At 43.7% G+C, this 18,049-nt stretch overlaps 1 protein-coding gene across 5 annotated transcripts in view; it reads left to right on the top strand.

Annotated features, from left to right (window-relative positions):
* LOC115157076 (E3 ubiquitin-protein ligase HECW1-like) overlaps window positions 1–18,049 on the top strand; it is a 58,016-nt gene that overhangs the window by 23,623 nt on the left and 16,344 nt on the right. For all 5 annotated transcript variants that reach the window (XM_029704984.1, XM_029704980.1, XM_029704981.1 and 2 more), the window contains 6 exons: window positions 5,886–6,028; window positions 6,370–6,470; window positions 7,043–8,401; window positions 8,495–8,596; window positions 15,973–16,123; window positions 17,812–17,936. In XM_029704984.1, coding sequence (XP_029560844.1) covers window positions 5,886–6,028; window positions 6,370–6,470; window positions 7,043–8,401; window positions 8,495–8,596; window positions 15,973–16,123; window positions 17,812–17,936 — 1,981 coding nt within the window. The remainder of the gene's footprint in view (window positions 1–5,885; window positions 6,029–6,369; window positions 6,471–7,042; window positions 8,402–8,494; window positions 8,597–15,972; window positions 16,124–17,811; window positions 17,937–18,049) is intronic.

An 18,049-nucleotide genomic window follows, 5' to 3' on the forward strand; every position in this document is an offset into this window, starting at 1 on the left:
AATGGATTGAAAAAAATGATAATCCTCAGCAATCTACACACAATAGCTCATAATGACAAAGCAAAAACGGGTATTTAGATATTTTTAGCACATTTTTTGCTCATTTATTTACAGTTGAAGTCGGAGTCATTAAAACTCGTTTTTCAACCACTTCCCAAATTTCTTGTTAACAAATTATAGTTTTGGCAAGTCGGTTCGGACATTTTTCCAACAATTGTTTACAGACAGATTATTTCACTTATAATTCACTGTATCACAATTCCAGTGGGTCAGAAGTTTACATATACTAAGTTGACTGTGCCTTTAAACAGCTTGGAAAATTCCAGAAAATGATGTCATAGCTTTAGAAGCTTCTGATAGGCTAATTGACATAATTTGAGTCAATTGGAGGTGTACCTGTAGATGTATTTCAAGGCCTACCTTCAAAGTCAATGCCTCTTTGCTTGACATCATGGGAAAATCAAAAGAAATCAGCCAAGACCTCAGGAAAAAAAATTGTAGACCTCCACAAGTCTGGTTCATCCTTGGGAGCAGTTTCCAAACACCTGAAGGTACCATGTTCATCTGTACAAACAATGGTAAGCAAGTATCAACACCATGGGACCACACAGCCATCATACTGCTTAGGAAGGAGACACGTTCTGTCTCCTAGAGATGAACGTACTTTGGTGCGAAAAGTGCAAATCAGTCCCAGAACTACAGCAAAGGACCTTGTGAAGATGCTGGAGGAAACAATTACAAAAGTATCTATATCCACAGTAAAACAAGGCCTATATCGACATAACCTGAAAGGCCGCTCAGCAAGGAAGAAGCCACTGCTCCAAAACCGCCATAAAAAGCCAGACTACGGTTTGCAACTGCACATAGGAACAAAGATCGTACTTTTTGGAGAAATGTCCTCTGGTCTGATGAAACAAAAATAAAACTGTTTGGCCATAATGACCATCATTATGTTTGGAGGAAAAAGGGGGAGGCTTGCAAGCCGAAGAACACCATCCCATCCATGAAGCATGGGGGTGGCAGCATCATGTTGTGGGGGTGCTTTGCTGCAGGAGGGACTGGTGCACTTCACAAAATAGATGACATCATGAGGAAAGAAAATGATGTGGATACATTGAAGCAAAATCTCAAGACATCAGTCAGGAAGTAAAAGCTTGGTCGCAAATGGGTCTTCCAAATGGACAATGACCCCAAGCATACTTCCAAAGTTGTGGCAAAATGGCTTAAGGACAACAAAGTCAAGGTATTGGAGTGGCCATCACAAAGCCCTGACCTCAATCCCATAGATAATTTGTGGACAGAACTGAAAAAGGGTGTGCGAGCAAGGAGGCCTACAAACCTGACTCAGTTACACCAGCGCTGTCAGGAAAATGGGCCAAAATTCACCCAACTTATTGTGGGAAGCTTGTGGAAGGCTACCCAAAACATTTGACCCAAGTTAAACAATTTAAAAGCAATGCTACCAAATACTAATTGAGTGTATGTGAACTTCTGACCCACTGGGAATGCGATGAAAGAAATTAAAGCTGAAATAAATCACTCTCTATTATTCTGCCATTTCACATTTTTTAAATAAAGTGGTGATCCTAACTGACCTAAGACAGGACATTTTTACTAGGTTGAATGGCAGGAATTGTGAAAAACTGAGTTTAAATGTATTTGGCTAAGGTGTATGTAAACGTCCGACTTAACTGTACATACTGTAAATATTCCTACCCTTTGCTATGAGACTCGAAATTGACTCGAAATTCATCATCCTTGAGATGTTTCTACAACTTGATTGGTGTCCACCTGTGGTAAATTCAATTGATTGGACATGATTTGGAAAGGCACACACCTGTCTATATAAGGTCCCACTGTTGACAGTGCATGTCAGAGCAAAAACCAAGCCATGAGATCGAAGGAATTGTCTACATTGCATCATTAAAGGTCCTCAAGAACACAATGGCCTCCATCATGCTTAAATGGAAGAAGTTGGGAACCACCAAGACTCTTCCTAGAACTGGCCACCCAGCCAAACTGAGCAATCGGGGGAGAAGGACCTTGGCCAGGTAGGAGACCAAGAACGCAATGGCCACTCTGACAGAGCTCTAGAGTTCCTCTGTGGAGATGGGAGAACCTTCCAGAATGACAACCATCTCTGCAGCACTCCACCAATCAGGCCTTTATGGTAGAGTGGGCAGACGGAAACCACTCCTTAGTAAAAGGCACATGACAGCCCACTTGGAGTTTGTCAAAAGGCACCAAAAGACTCTCAGACCATGAGAAACAAGATTCTCTTGTCTGATGAAACCAAACTCTTTGGCCTGAATGCCAAGCATCACGTTTGGAGGAATCCTGTCACCATTACTACGGTGAAGCATGGTGGTGGCAACATCATGCTGTGGGGATGTTTTTCAGTAGCAGGGACTGCGAAAATACTCAGGATTGAGGCAAAGATGAACGGAGTAAAGTACAGAGAGATCCTTGATGGAAACCTGCTCCAGAGCGCTCAGGACCTCAGACTGGGGCGAAGGTTAACCTTCCAACAGGACAACGACCCTAAGCACACAGCCAAGACAACGCAGGAGTGGCTTCGGAAAACAAGTCTCTGAATGTCCTTGAGTGGCCCAGCCAGAGCCCGGACTTGAACCTGATCGATCATCTCTGGAGAGACCTGAAAATAGCTGTGCAGCCATGCTCCCCATCCAACCTGACAGAGCTTGTGAGGATCTTTGGAGAAGAATGGGAGAAACTCCCCAAATACTGGTGTACCAAGCGTGTAGCGTCATACCGAAGAAGACTCAAGGCTGTAATCGCTGCTTCAACAAAGTACTGAGTAAAGGGTCAGAATACTTATGAAAATGTGAAAATCCATTTTTATTTTTTATATCAGCAAAAAAAAAGAAAAACTGTTTTTTGCATCGTCATTATGGGGTATTGTGTGTAGATTGATGAGGAAAAAAAACAATTTCATAAATATTAGATTAAGGCTGTAACAAAATGTGGAAAAAGTCAACGGGCCTAATACTTTCCCAAGGCACTGTATATACGTACATACTATCTGCAGAACATGGACATCAATTTATGTTAGCTAGCACAAAGTCACTGAGACAAACCTCTCTTGTCCCAATATGCCTTATGACTAAGATTTGCCTGATTGGTCTACTATCTGTTGACAGATCTGTTGTTTTACTTTAACATTTTACTATTAGCCTTTCATGTTTTTGACACTTTCCCCAGGTTATTTGTGTGTTTGTGACAGCCAGATATCGCTAGTTTAAAACTGACTTTTATGGGGAGTTTTTTATTATGCTGATTCGATATCCGCGGGGGTGCGGACACCGACTCTAGGGGTTAAATTAAGGAATCTCTCTTCACTTGTGACTCATTGTTTGAGTTGAACAATTAGTCTAGACTCACCCAGCCATTACATTACAGCCTGTGGCCTACAGTAAAAGTGAAAGTGAATCATCCTGATAATAACTAACACAGGCCCATTCCCCTACAGTCATTGGCCCATACAGCTAGGCCTCTCTACTTGTGATGATGCTGCAGGCTGCAGGTTCAGAACACACTGACCTTGAGTCATCACACTAACACACTAGTAACTAGGAGAGTGGTGGTATAATCCATGATTAGTATGACAACCGCACAGTGGCAGTCGGTGCCGTTTAAGATGAGGCGGATGATACATTTTTTTATGAGCATGGTCTTATTTCTATTACAGCATATTGGATCACTCATTCATATTCCATTTACCCAGCTTAATGTAACATGGATAGGTTTAGGCTACTTACTACATGATCATTTTCCCTATACCCATCATGAGGTTGCTACAACCTAGCCTATGAATCAAAGTTTACAATGTAGAGGCAGAGAAATTTGAGTAATCAAGGTGACAGACATGGACATATTCAATACCGCCTTGCACAATCTTGCCTGCATCTAGCTGATTTAGGGTGTAATCATTAGTCCAGCAGTTGCAAACGAGTTTCTATTGGACAAATTCAGGTATGTTTATCTCCGTTTCTTTCTGTTTGCTTCCTTTTAAGAAACGTTTTTCAACAGAATCGGTGGAATGAATACACCCCTGATCACATGCAAACACAGTTCACTTTTATAGCAGCCAGATTGTTGTAAAATTCCTTCTCGCATCTATGCTCTCTCCTCCTCTCACCCTTTCGCTTCGCTTGTGGACTTCAGTGCACAACACGTCAATTGTCTGTGTCCAGGCATTAAAGCCTTTCCAAGCCAAACCTTCATATAATAATCGCCACACACAGCCTACATCATTGTCACCATATTAGCTGGCGTCAAGTCAACAACATAGCTACTAGAACTAACGCGTTAGTAAACCCGCTACAATCATGCAGTACAGTGTACTGTTTGCAAGCAGTTTAGAACTTTTAGCGGCAGGCCCTGGTGGCAATAAATTAATAAAACGTAAAGCTTACCTTGATATGGAAGAGCTCCAGTGTTGGATAGCCATAGCGAGCTAGGTAACATACTGTAGCATCCCTCTCTGTTTGAGTAGGCTAAACTAGCTAGCTAACTGCATTTGCTAGCTAGGGGAAAGTTAAAAAATCTCTCTCTCTCTCTTTCTCTTGCTTCTGCTTCATTTTTGAAGAATTGTATTTGTTAAAAACTGTTCCACTATTGTCTTTCTCTCTCTCTCTCTCTCTCTCTCTCTTTGGGTCAACTACGCACCACATTTTATGCACTGCAGTGCTATCTTGCTGTAGTTTATGCTTTCATTCTCTGATCCTTTGATTGGGTGGACAACATGTCAGTTCATGCTGCAATAGCTCTGATAGGTTGGAGGACGTCCTCCGGAAGTTGTAATAATTACTTTGTAAGTCTATGGAAGGAGGTGAGAACCACGAGCCTCCTAGGTTTTGTATTGAAGTCAATGTACCCAGAGGAGGATGGGATCTAGTTGTCCTCCGGCTACACCATGGTGCTACCCTACAGAGTGCTTTTGGGGCTACTGTAGACCTTAATTCAAAACAGTGTGTTTTAATCAATTATTTGGTGACGTGAAAATATTTAGTGTAGTTTTATCTAAAACTTTTTTAATGTTTCACTATTTTTATTTTTATGATATTCACCGAGGATGGGCTTCCCTTTCCTCCTCTGAGGAGCCTCCACTGCTACTGCCTCTTCTACTATTGCTACTACCACAGATCCTATATCTATTGTATGCATACATTATGGACTACTTTTACATCCCTTTACTATATGACCTGCAATTTAGGACAATGATTAAAAAAAGTATGCAAACATGCTCGCTGTATGCTTTAGGCAGGCAGGGGGTTAACTGCATACATATATTGTACATACTGTAATACTGAGCCAGTGATATCTGATCCACTCATGTTCTGTTACAAGTACAGAACAGAACAGCACAGAACAGAACAATACAGAACAGAACAGTGCACTACAGAACAGTACAGTAAGCTACAACCATAGAGGTCAGTTCATGTAGAGATATAGAGATACATGGAGGGATGCCAGTTTATAGCTCATCTGTCATAGAGATCACAGGGTGAATAAAAAAAATGATTTCAATTAAAATGTCCAATTTACAGAGGTTTCATTTTTTCTTTACCTTTACATTTTGGCATCACTGTCATTTGAGGTTACACAGGGTTGGGTAATGCATTGTTTCATATGTATTATTCCCTCCATTCCAAAGTTATACTTAGTCTTACTCGTTTTACTTTGAGTTCAGCACCATGGATAACTCCCTCTTTGTTTCCTGTTGCTGCAAGTGTTTTCAGTAGTACTAACAACTACACAAGCATCTCACAGTGACACCCATCTCTAACACTACACGCATACTTACACACAGCCCTTAGAATCCTTTTTTAAATGCCTGTATATGTCTTTCTCTCTCTCCTCAGCGCTTCAACTTTGTGTCTCTGCCCACGGACGTTCTGGAGATCGAGGTGAAAGATAAGTTTGCCAAGAGTCGTCCTATCATCAAACGTTTCCTGGGCAAGCTGTCCATGCCTGTGCAGCGGCTACTGGAGAAGCATGCTATTGGGTACGGCTCAGGAATAAACAGGACGCTCATAGGATTATCAGGATAATCAAATGCTTATGAATTGATATTTTGGAAACCCTTTACAAGAGCCCTCTAAAGCAGTGCAAACACCAAAACGTGGGGGGGGGGGGGGGGGTTGAATCATAAAGTAACACGTCTCTCTTGAATTCCCCCACCCCCTTCTCCCTCATCGCTCACCCTCTGTTCACCTCCCTCTCTTTCTCTTCCTTTCTCCCTCTCTCACCCCACTTTTCTCACTCTCACCCTCCCTCACTTTATCTCTATCTCTCACCTCTCCTCTCTCCCTCCCTGTCCTTCCCTCTTTCTTTCCTCCTCCATAGTGACCGTGTGGTCAGCTACACACTGGGGCGAAGGCTGCCGACGGAATATGTCAGTGGACAGCTGCAGTTCAGATTTGAGATCACTTCCTCCATTCATCCAGGTTCCTCTTTCTCTCATGCACATGCTCTCACACACGTCCAGACCTGGGTTCAAATGGTACTAGATTCCTTCAAACACTTTAGCTGCACTTGATAAAACTTGCCTAGCGTAATGGAGCTAAGGGAATAGTCCCAAAGTTACAAACCCCACCCATCTGGTTCTCTCAGCAGGCTCAATCAAACGCTCAGTTTTTGAACAGAAACACAAAGTATTTGAACCCAGGTTTGTTCACATCCTGTTTGTCTTCTTCCTCTCATTTAGGTTCAATTAGTCTATTTCTTAATACAGAGGTAGGACAATTAGAATATATAATATCTACTGTATGTCTGTAAATATCAACTGTCATATCTAGGTTTGGACAGGCAGATATTAAGCATTGATTATTCTGGTATTGACGTGCCATATTGTCATGCTGCTTCGATTTATACAATATTTTATATTTATTGACATACCATAGCAGAAACAGAATAGTCTATTAAGAGTTAAAAGAGTGTGAGTTAATGTGGATATGCCCCACTGTGTGGTAGCCAGGCCCCTGACTGTGAGATAATGAGCTCTGTTCTCCCCCTGCAGATGATGAGGACATGTCTCTCAGCACGGAGCCGGAGTGTGCCGCTGTGCAGGAGAACCAAGGGGAAGGCCAGTCCTCCCAGGCCCAAGGCCAGGCAGAGGACACCCTGAGCCTGGGTCCGGGGGCTCCTGAACTCCCCATGGATGAGGGGGAATATACTGGAGCTCCAGAACTCCCTATTAGAGGGGATACAGATACTGACACTCCCATGGAGGGGGATCCAGCAAGGCCTTCGAGTTCAAAGCAGCCCACAGAAGGAGATGGAGACTCAGGGCCTGGCAGTTCCAGAGCTGAGGCCCTAATAACAGAACCAAGCAAACCAGAAGTCCATGGTGCTCACGGGGAGGCGGTTGTGGCTGTAGCTGTTGCTGCAGAGAAGCTACCCACGGTAGAGGAGAACAGTGAGGAAGGGGACCAGCTGACACCCACTAGTCCTCAGCCTGCTGTCCCAGAGGAGCAGAGGGCTATTGGGCAGGAGGTTGAGTGGGCAGAGGGGGTGGATAGTGCCCCAGTAGAGGGTCAGTTCAGCTCTGCAGTACACTCTGCTGTAGTGCAGGACATGGAGAGTGCAGCGTTTGGAGCCTGTCGAGGGCCAGCAGAACAGCAGGCAGTGGGGCAGGAAGAGGGGGACGAGGACTGCTGCTCCTTGCGCGTCAGGACCACTCCTAGGCGTAAGAACCGGCCCTGCTCCCTGCCTGTGTCCGAGCTGGAGACAGTCATCGCCTCGGCTTGTGGGGAGCCTGAAACCCCTCGCTCACACTACATCCGCATCCACCACCTCCTCCACAGCTTGCCCTCTGCCCAGCCAGAGACCCAGGAGGACGGGGAGGGGGAGCAGGCTGAGGCTGAGATGGAGCCCGACTCGGACCCAGACCCAGACCCAGACCCAGGCCCTGACCAGCTAATCCCCAGGGACCAGGATGGCTCAGAAGAGGATGAGAAGGCCGAGCCCCTGACCCCTGGCCCAAGAAGGACCCTGCCCCGCAGCCTGTCCATTGAGCGTCTGTCCGACCTGGCCCTGCTGCTGGACAGCGAGGGCCGCCACCCCCAGGGCCAGGTCAGGGGTCACCAGAGAGTGTCCGACGAGGATGACATGGAGCCCTGCTGTAGTAACTCATGCTACGAGGGCCGAGTAGGCCACACCCGGGGACCTCTACTGGCTGCAAGCAGGACATCTGAGGGGAGCAGTGCATTCTCCTCCCAAGAGGATGAGGACATGGAGGTGAATGGAGCAGAGAGCAGGGAGCCAGGAGATGGGATGCCCCAATGGCAAGAGGCCCCATCCACGCAGGTCCAGAGCCCCCAGAGCTTCATGGGAAATGGAGAGTCACCCGTGGCTGGGCCCAGTGGGAGGATAGGACGTGAGTTGAGTTCCTCACTGAATACTAACTTGAGATATGGAGATGTAGTTTTGATAACTTAGGGTAGACCGACCTGTTTTTGTCATCCCATAGGAGATTGTCCCTTACCTTCAAGTCATCCTCCAGTTAGCCAGCTTCCTGCTCTGCGTCCTGATTCCCATCACTACCCCACCATCGATGAACCACTGCCACCAAGTAAGCATTTGGTATAAATGTTGTCTGAGTCAAATCATGCATATTCCTTGTTGATAAACAAGTGTACTGGAATGGGAGAAGGTCTCCAGAGATCTGAGATCCAGAGGTCTGGAGAAGGGAGGAGGGGATGGTGTCAAGCGGGCAGGTTGTTGGGCGGCCAGACCTTACTAGTTGCATGATGTCATCCGGAGAGAGAGGGGAGAAAGAGTTCAAGGCGTAGGGTAGTTCTGTGTGAGTGAGACCAGTGGACTCAATAGGGTAGCAGATGTTGTCAACCTTTTTTTCAAAGTGGTGACAAAGTCGTCCGCAGAGAGGGCGAAAGGATGGAGGATTAAGAAGGGAGGAGAAGGTGGAAAAGAGTTCCCTAGGGTTAGAGGTAGAAGCTTGAAATGTTGAGTGGTAGAAAGTGGCTTTAGCAGCGGATACAGAGGAAGAGAAGGTAGAGAGGAGGGAGTGAAAGGATGATAGGTCCTCTGGCAGCCCTGTTCTATAAGCTCGCAATGAGTCACTCAGCCATGGAGCAGGAGGGGAGGCCCAGCCGAACAGGAGGAAAGGGAACAGTGTGTGTCATAGGATACGGAAACGGAGGAGAGTAGGGTTGAAGAGGCAGACTCAGAAGACAGGAGTGAGAAGGATTTTTATCAGAAGGGAGAGATGGTAGAATAGAAGAGGAGAAGGTAGTGGGAAAGAGAGAGCGAAGATTGCAACAGAGCATGACCATCTAGTGTTTAGCTGAGTGTTTAGGGTTGGAGGAAAGGGAGACAGAAAAGGAAACAAAGTAGTGATCAGAGAATGGGGGGGGGTTGCAGTGAGATTAGTAGGCGAGCAGCCTCTAGTAAAGATGAGGTCAAGCGCATTGCCTGCCTTGTGAGTTGGAGAGAATTGGGTAAGGGTGAGGTCAAAAGAGGCAAGGGGGGAAAGAGAGAGTTGGAAAGAAATGAATCGAAAGCCGACGCCATCGTCAGGAAATTAGCTTATCAAGGTGTCAAGCTCATTGAGGAACATTCCAAGGGCACCTGTTGGGGAATAGATGACAATAATGTTAAGTTTGAGTGGACAAGTGACAGTGACAGCATGGGATTCAAATTAGGACATGGACAGGTGAGAGAGGGAGAAAAGAGAAAATCCCCGCTTAGGAGAAATGGGAAAACCTGTGCCACCACCACGACGACCAGATGCTCTCGGACTATGAGAGAAAACATAGTCAGATGAAGAAAGAGCACATCTGTTGTGTTCTCTGGGGGACCCATGTCTCCGTCAGGGCCAAAAAGTCAAGGGACTGAATGGCAGCGTAGGCTGAGATGAACTTGTCATTCTAGGCCACAGATCGGCAGTTTCAAATGCTGCCAGGGACCCGGAATTCCACATGGTTGTGCGTGCAGGGTACACTAAATTAGAAGGGTTGCATCCAAGGTGTGGAGAGCATCTGTAAAGCCTACAGGGAGAGGTGTGAACAGGTATAGAAAACACACACATAGTTGACAAAGATACAAAAGAGAAATGGGATAATCTGTAAATAACTGCGTAAGATACTCAAGTGAGAGAGTGGTGTGGAGCCTTCCTTGAATAACTCTGCTGAACAGTCTTTGTTTTGGCGACGGTCATGTTGCTTACAGTTGCCACTGAGAAATCAGGGGAAACTGAAGAATTAACACTAATTGTTAATTGCCTAGCAGAGGTAGAGAGCACACCTCCCTGTAGGTATTGCTGATTGCCTAAAAGAGGTGAAACAACTCCCGGTCCAATACAGCTACTGATTACCAAAACAATTTACAAATTGCCCTGCCCTTTGATCCTGGTTGATGTGTCACAACTCTCTGTAAATTATGAGCAGTCAGCAGTTCACACACCAAGTAGGCCACTGGGAAGATATGTAGCACTTAAAGTACTAACTAGCAAAAGACAGTACTAGACCACAACAGATAAAGACAAAATAAATTATACTTACCGCTCCTGGAGATATCAGGAGTCCTCTAGCTATAGAATGAAGCACTCTGAGATGGAGCCTGAGAAGCTGGTGAAATACACTCAGAAAATAAATGAAACCACTCCTCCTCTGATACAGCCACTGACTACCAAAACAAGTCACAAATTGCCCTGCTATGGAGAGCAAGAGAACACAGTCGTCCAGAACAGCTGGTGCTCTCAAGCATGATTCAGTGTCGCTTGCCTCGATGCGAGCATATCAATCAAATGCATTTATAAAGCCCTTTTTACATCAGCAGAAGTCACAAAGTGCTTATACAGAAACCCAGCCTAAAACCCCCAAAAGCAAGCAATGCAGATGTAGAAGGAACCTAGGAAGAAACCTAGAGAGGAACCAGGCTCTGAGGTTTGTCTAGTCCTCTTCTGGCTGTCCCGGTGGAGATTATAAGAGTACAAGGCTAGATTTTTTTTCAAGATGTTCAAACATTCCTAAATGACCAGCAGGGTCAAATAATAATCATAGTGGTTATAGAAGGGATTTAGCTCATCTGACAGGCTTGTCTCACTGGGCAGCTCGCGGCAGGGTTTCCCTTTGTAATCAGTGATAGTTTGCAAGCCTTCCACATCTAACGAGCGCCAGAGCCATTGTAGTAGGATTCAATCTTAGTCCTGTACTGATATTTGAGCGTTTAATGGCTTGTCGAAGATCGTAGCGGGATTTATTATAAGTGTCTGGATTAGTGTCCCGCTCCTTGAAAGCGGCAGCTCTAGACTTTAGCTCAGTGGGGGTGTTGCATGTAATCCGTGGCTTCTGGTTGGGATATGTACAGTACCAGTCAAATGTTTGGACACACCTACTCATTTCAGGGGTTTTCTTTATTTGTACTATTTTCTACATTGCAGAATAATAGTGAAGACATCAAAACTATTAAATAACACATATGGAATCATGTATCATGTATTAACCAAATAAAAAAATATATTTTGTATTTGAGGTTCTTCAAAGTCGCCACCCTTTGCCTTGATGACAGCTTTGCACACTGTTGGCATTCTCTCAACCAGCTTTGAGGTAGTCACCTGGAATGCATGTCAATTAACAAGTGTACCTTAAAAAGAAAGGAGGACCAAGGCACTCTTCATATAATTAATTAAAATGCCTTTATTTGTATTGTAACGCTCCTCTTCGTCTGAAGATATAGAGAAATCGCTGTCGGAAAAGGTAGACCAATACGCAGCGGGTTGAGTGCTCCTCTTTATATTTATTAAACAACGTGAACACGAAAAAACAAGAAAATCAGAAACGACAGGTACAGTTTAGCAGGCTAACATAAAGCAGCAGTGCTAAAGACAACAACCCCAGGTGAAAAAACACACACCTAATATATATGACTCCCAATCAGGAACAACGACATACAGCTGTTCCTGATCGGGAGCCACACAGACTAACAAAGAAACAGAACAACTAGATAAACCATAGAAAACCAACACTAGAACAATACTCAAACCCCAGACTACATAAACCAAACATCCCTTAAATAACACACACAACCCGAACCATAAGAAACAAATACCCCTCTGCCACGTCCTGACCAAATATAATACAATTACTCCCTCTGCTGGTCAGGACGTGACATGTATGGCATGTTCTATAGAAACAAAGTTTTTAAAATCTGACGCGTTTCGGCTGCATGGCCTTCGTCAGGGGGTACAAAGAAATAATACAATGTCCTCTTTTAAAACAGCTTTTCCAATTAGCCCAAATTTGAAGAGGGACTGGTTACAAGATTGATTGGACACACCGAGTAAGCAATACTATACACATTAAAAAGTGAAATACTGTAGCTATGTTATCAAAAAATTCAACTCCAAGCTGGAAGTATCAGAATGCCTAGAAAGGTAGTTCTAACCTTAAATATTACTGGGTGAAGTGTCAAGAATAAGAAAGCAATATATTCCATAGTACACTAGAACACAGCAAACATGAACAACAACAGTCTAAACATAGCTTAGGGCAATTGAGCAAAATGTCCACTAGATGACAGCAAATGGACCTATCACGACCCTACAGGAAGGGTGAGAAATCCATATCTTCATTTAAACCAGTTTACTTAGTGGCCTGTAGTTTGTAAATCCCAAAACTTTCCCTTTGGTTTAACTGTTCAAGGCAGTCCCTTTTTCTAATTGAGGCCGGAACATGATCAATACCCATAGCTTGTAGGGAGGCAGGGTTGCCATGGTGTAAGGACTTGTAGTGCCTTGTCATGGGGTAGTCTTCATTGCCTACCCGTATGGCGCACTTGTGTTCCGCTAAGCGGTCTTGAAGGCCTCCTTTGTCCGTCCAATGTAGAACACCTTGCACTGTGGACATTCCAATCTATAGATGACATGAGTAGTTTTGCAGTTAATGAAATGCTTTACTTAATACTCCATTTTAGAAGCTGTCTCAACAAAATACTTTTTCTGTGCAATATTTCTGCAATGGTTACATTTAAAAGAGCCCTTGGGTTTGTGGTCAAGCCAAGTTTTTTGAGAGTCACCAGGAAGATAGCTGTGGACTAATTTGTCATTTAGGGTAGGACATCTCTTAATGCTTATGACTGGTGGCTCAGGGAAAACTTGGCGTAGTAGCGAATCACTTTGGATGATTCCCCAATTATTTTTAATGATTCTTTTAATGTTCTCTGTTTCAGTGCTGTATTTTGTAACAAAATACATTCTCTCTGATGTATCACGAGGCACTCCCCTTCGCAACAAGTTCTCTCTGTCAAGTATTCCAGCCCTTATACCTGCATCTTTCATGACCTGAATGCTGTAGCCCCGATTCAAGAAGTGATATTCCAATTCAGCAGATTTGACACTGTAGTCTGTTTCCTGATCTTCTGTATACAGTCGTGGTCAAAAGTTTTGAGAATGACACAAATATTAATTTTCACAAAGTCTGCTGCCTCAGTGTCTTTGGATATTTTTGTCAGATGTTACTATGGAATACTGAAGTATAATTACAAGCATTTCATAAGTATCAAAGGCTTTTATTGACAATTATATGAACTTGATGCAAAGAGTCAAAATGTACAGTGTTGACCCTTCTTTTTCAAGACCTCTGCAATCCGCCTTGGCATGCAGTCAATTAACTTCTGGCCCACATCCTGACTGATGGCAGCCCATTCTTGCATAATCAATGCTTGGAGTTTGTCAGAATTTGTGGGTTTTTGTTTGTCCACCCGCCTCTTGAGGATTGACCACAAGTTCTCAACGGGATTAAGGTCTGGGGAGTTTCCTGGACATGGACCCAAAATATTGATATTTTGTTCCCCGAGCCACTTAGTTATCACTTTTGCCTTATGGCAAGGTGCTCCATCATGCTGGAAAAGGCATTGTTCGTCACCAAACTGTTCCTGGATGGTTGGGAGAAGTTGCTCTCGGGGGATGTGTTGGTACCATTCTTTATTCATGTCTGTGTTCTTAGGCAAAATTGTGTGTGAGCCCACTCCCTTGGCTGAGAAGCAACCCCACACATGAATGGTCTCAGGATGCTTTACTGTTGGCATGACACAGGACTGATGGCAGCACTCACCTTGTCTTCTCCAGACAAGCTTTTTTCCGGATGCCCCAAACAATCGGAAAGGGGATTCATCAGAGAAAATGATTTTACCCCAGTCCTCAGCAGTCCAATCCCTATACCTTTTGCAGAATATCAGTCTGTCCCTGATGTTTTTCCTGGAGAGAAGTGGCTTCTTTGCTGCCCTTCTTGACACCAGGCCATCCTCCAAAAGTCTTCGCCTCACTGTGCGTGCAGATGCATTCACACCTGCCTGCTGCCATTCCTGAGCAAGCTCTGTACTGGTGGTTCCCCGATCCCGCAGCTGAATCAACTTCAGGAGACGGTCCTGGCGCTTGCTGGACTTCCTTGGGTGCCCTGAAGCCTTCTTCACAACAATTGAACTGCTCTCCTTGAAGTTCTTGATGATCCGATAAATGGTTGATTTAGGTGCAATCTTACTGGCAGTAATATCCTTGCCTGTGAAGCCCTTTTTGTGCAAAGCAATGATGACGGCACGTGTTTCCTTGCAGGTAACCATATTTTACAGAGGAAGAACAATGATTCCAAGCACCACCCTCCTTTTGAAGCTTCCAGTCTGTTATTCGAACTCAATCAGCATGACAGTGATCTCCAGCCATGTCCTCGTCAACAGTCACATCTGTGTTAACGAGAGAATCACTGACATGATGTCAGCTGGTCCTTTTGTGGCAGGGCTGAAATGCAGTGGACATGTTTTTTGGGGATTCAGTTCATTTTCACGGCAATTCATCTGATCACTCTTCATAACATTTTGGAGTATATGCAAATTGCCATCATACAAACTGAGGCAGCAGACTTTGTGAAAATGTATATTTGTGTCATTCACAAAACTTTTGGCCACAAATGTACTACCCCTACCTTGGCACAACACAACTGATTGGCTCAAACACATTAAGAAGGAAAGAAATTGCACAAATGAACTTAACAAGGCACACCTGTTAATTGAAATGCATTCCAGGTGACTATCTCGTTAAGAGAATGCCAAGAGTGTGCAAAGGCAAAGCTTGGGAGGCCAAGCTTGGCTATTCAAGGCAAAGCTTGGCTATTTTGAAGAATCTCAAATATAAAATATATTTTTTGGTTACTACATGATTCCATATGTGTTATTTCATAGTTTGATGTATTCACTATTATTCTACAATGTAGAAAATAGTACAAATAAAGAAAAACCCTGAAATGAGTAGGTGTGGCCAAACTTTTGACTGGTACTGTACATATCCCAACCAGAAGCCATGGATTACAGGCAACATCCCCACTGAGCTAAAGTCTAGAGCTGCCGCTTTCAAGGAGCGGGACACTAATCCAGACACTTATAAGAAATCCCGCTACGATCAAAGCAAAGAAAAACCCTTAAATGAGTAGGTGTGTACAAACTTTTGACTAATATTGTACATACAGTCACTGTGGGGATGATGTTGTCGATGCACTTATTAACGAAGCCGGTGACTGATGTGGTAAACTCCTCAATGTTATTGGATGAATCCCGGAACATATTCCCATCTGTGCTAGCGAAACAGTCCTGTAGCTAAGCATCTGCTTCATTGGACCACTTCTGTATTGAGCGCATCACTGGTACTTCCTGTATGAGTTCTTGTTTGTAAGCAGGAATCAGGAGGATAGAGTTATGGTCAGATTTCAGATTTGCCAAATGGAGGGCGAGGGAGAGCCTTGTATACGTTTCTATGTGTGGAGTAAAGGTGATAGAGTTTTTTCACCTCTAGGTGACATGCTGGTAAAAATTAGGTAAGACCGACTTTAGTTTCCTTGCATTAAAATCACTGGCCACTAGGAGTGCCGCCTCTAGATGTGCATTTTCTTGTTTGCTTATGTGTGTGTGTGTGTGTGTGTGTGTGTGTGTGTGTGTGTGTAGACTGGGAGGCACGTGTGGACAGCCATGGTCGTGTGTTCTATGTGGACCACATCAACAGGACCACCACGTGGCAGAGACCCACTACAGCAGCCACGCCCGACGGCATGAGGCGGTCTGGATCTGTTCAGCAGATGGAACAGCTCAATAGAAGGTGAGTGAAGGGGTAGAGGGTAAGAAAGAGAAGAGAGCTAGGGAGACAGTGTCCAAAACACAGTTGTGTAGTCATGTTGTAGTCACTACACTTTTTTTGTAGTCACTACAATACTTTTGGGATTGTTTCTTCATTTTATGTTCAAAAAGCACAACTGAAAACATACATTATATAGGGCCATTTGGTGGTTGTAGGAAGAATGTAAAGCCTCTTTGTTTTTTGGATGATTTTCATAGAAATGGTTCAGTTCTTTATGAGTATTGGGGAGTTTTGTATTAAGATGAAATTATTGAATCTCTTTAATACCAAAATATTTTGTGTGCTGAACATTTGGTATGTGCTGTGGCTGCTTGCTTTGTAAGGTGTGATTTTGGGGGGGGCTTATATTAGAGCCATTACTAGAGGAACTCTTCATCAAATGCCTGAGATATTTTGGATAGAGAAAGAATTACTTGACAGTAAAAATCAAATGAGAAATGTGCAGAACAGGCTGTGAATAAGTGTTATTGCATAAGTGTTATTATACAACTGCAGTGCATGAAATCTCTTAACGGGATTGGGGAGACAGAAAGCGATGGAGGAGAAATTCATTTAAATGGTTATTGCTGCGCTGGTGGAATTCGCTGTATGTGTCTGGAATGAGAAGTGTGTCCAATTGAAAGCATGAGCAGTGGACAGTGTGTCAGAGATCTTTTTCATTGTCAGACTTCACATGTGTAGAAGACTACTATGGTGGTATAATCCATTGATCAATGGTCTCAAATTCAATTCCTCTCTCTCTGGGGCTTTGTGAGTATAAGATTGAGTTCTGCCCCTCTTCTCTGGATGAATTAACATTGAATTCAATAACAAAAGTTTATATTCAATGGAATACAACTGTATTTTATCCCTTTACGGGCAATTAAGAATCTGCACTAAATATTAATGGCAGACAAATTATGACATTTCAAGCTGGATTTTACTGCATAAACACAGTGAGTACAGTTACATGCACACAATAATGCAATTATTGTTGATAGTCAGATTAATATAATAGTTAGATTGAAACGTTTATACATGCTTTGTAAGAAGAACGATTTCCTTAATAATCCTGTTTACATGGACAGATCTGAAATCAGGCTACTGAAGGCACTCTGATAAATGCAGAAAATCACCAATCAAAATAAACGTTCTACCGCAGCGTACATGTTATTTTTGGGAAGCATATTTGATTCTGAAGTTGGACATATAAAGTTTGTATGTGAAAACTAATTCTAAGACGCATCCATTCAGTCGTTCCGAACTCACTTCACTTGCGCTAAAGAGGGAGGCTCTCGGCTGGTGCTAGCCCATACACAGATCATATACACCGCTGGAACACCAATGAAGGTGTTTACATGTCCTAATAATTCTAAAGATTGCTCAGGAAACAAGTTGTTTTAATCTGCGTATGTTTACTTCGATGTTGACCTTACGCATATTAAGATAAGCAGAGTAAGGTGTTTACATGATTACTGCATAATCTGCCTACTGCCATAGTCAGTTTAGAATCAAATTATTACTGTGCATGTAAACGTACTCAGATAAGAGATAGTATATGATAAGTCGTGTTCACTGGTTTCTTGCAATCTTAAAGAATTGGTCTATATGCAGGCAGCGCTGCTCTGATTTCTGGATGTTTGGTAAATGTGTGCTGGTGTGTTTGTCAGGTACCAGAGCATCCAGAGGACCATGGCCACAGACAGGAGTGAGAATGAAGGAAGCAGAAGCAGGAGTGAGAGAACAAGCCTCAACAACAACAGCAGTGAGACTGACTCTCCTCCAATGGCTAATGGTGAGTAGGACCACACCACAATGTCACAATTACAGAATGCAATAAGCTGATGTGCTATTTAAGTGTAGTCTTGCTTTGTAAAACGAATGGGTCTACACAGATCCTGTTTAGTG

Source organism: Salmo trutta, chromosome 21, assembly GCF_901001165.1.
Source record: "Salmo trutta chromosome 21, fSalTru1.1, whole genome shotgun sequence".
In the NCBI taxonomy this organism is placed as follows: domain Eukaryota; kingdom Metazoa; phylum Chordata; class Actinopteri; order Salmoniformes; family Salmonidae; genus Salmo; species Salmo trutta.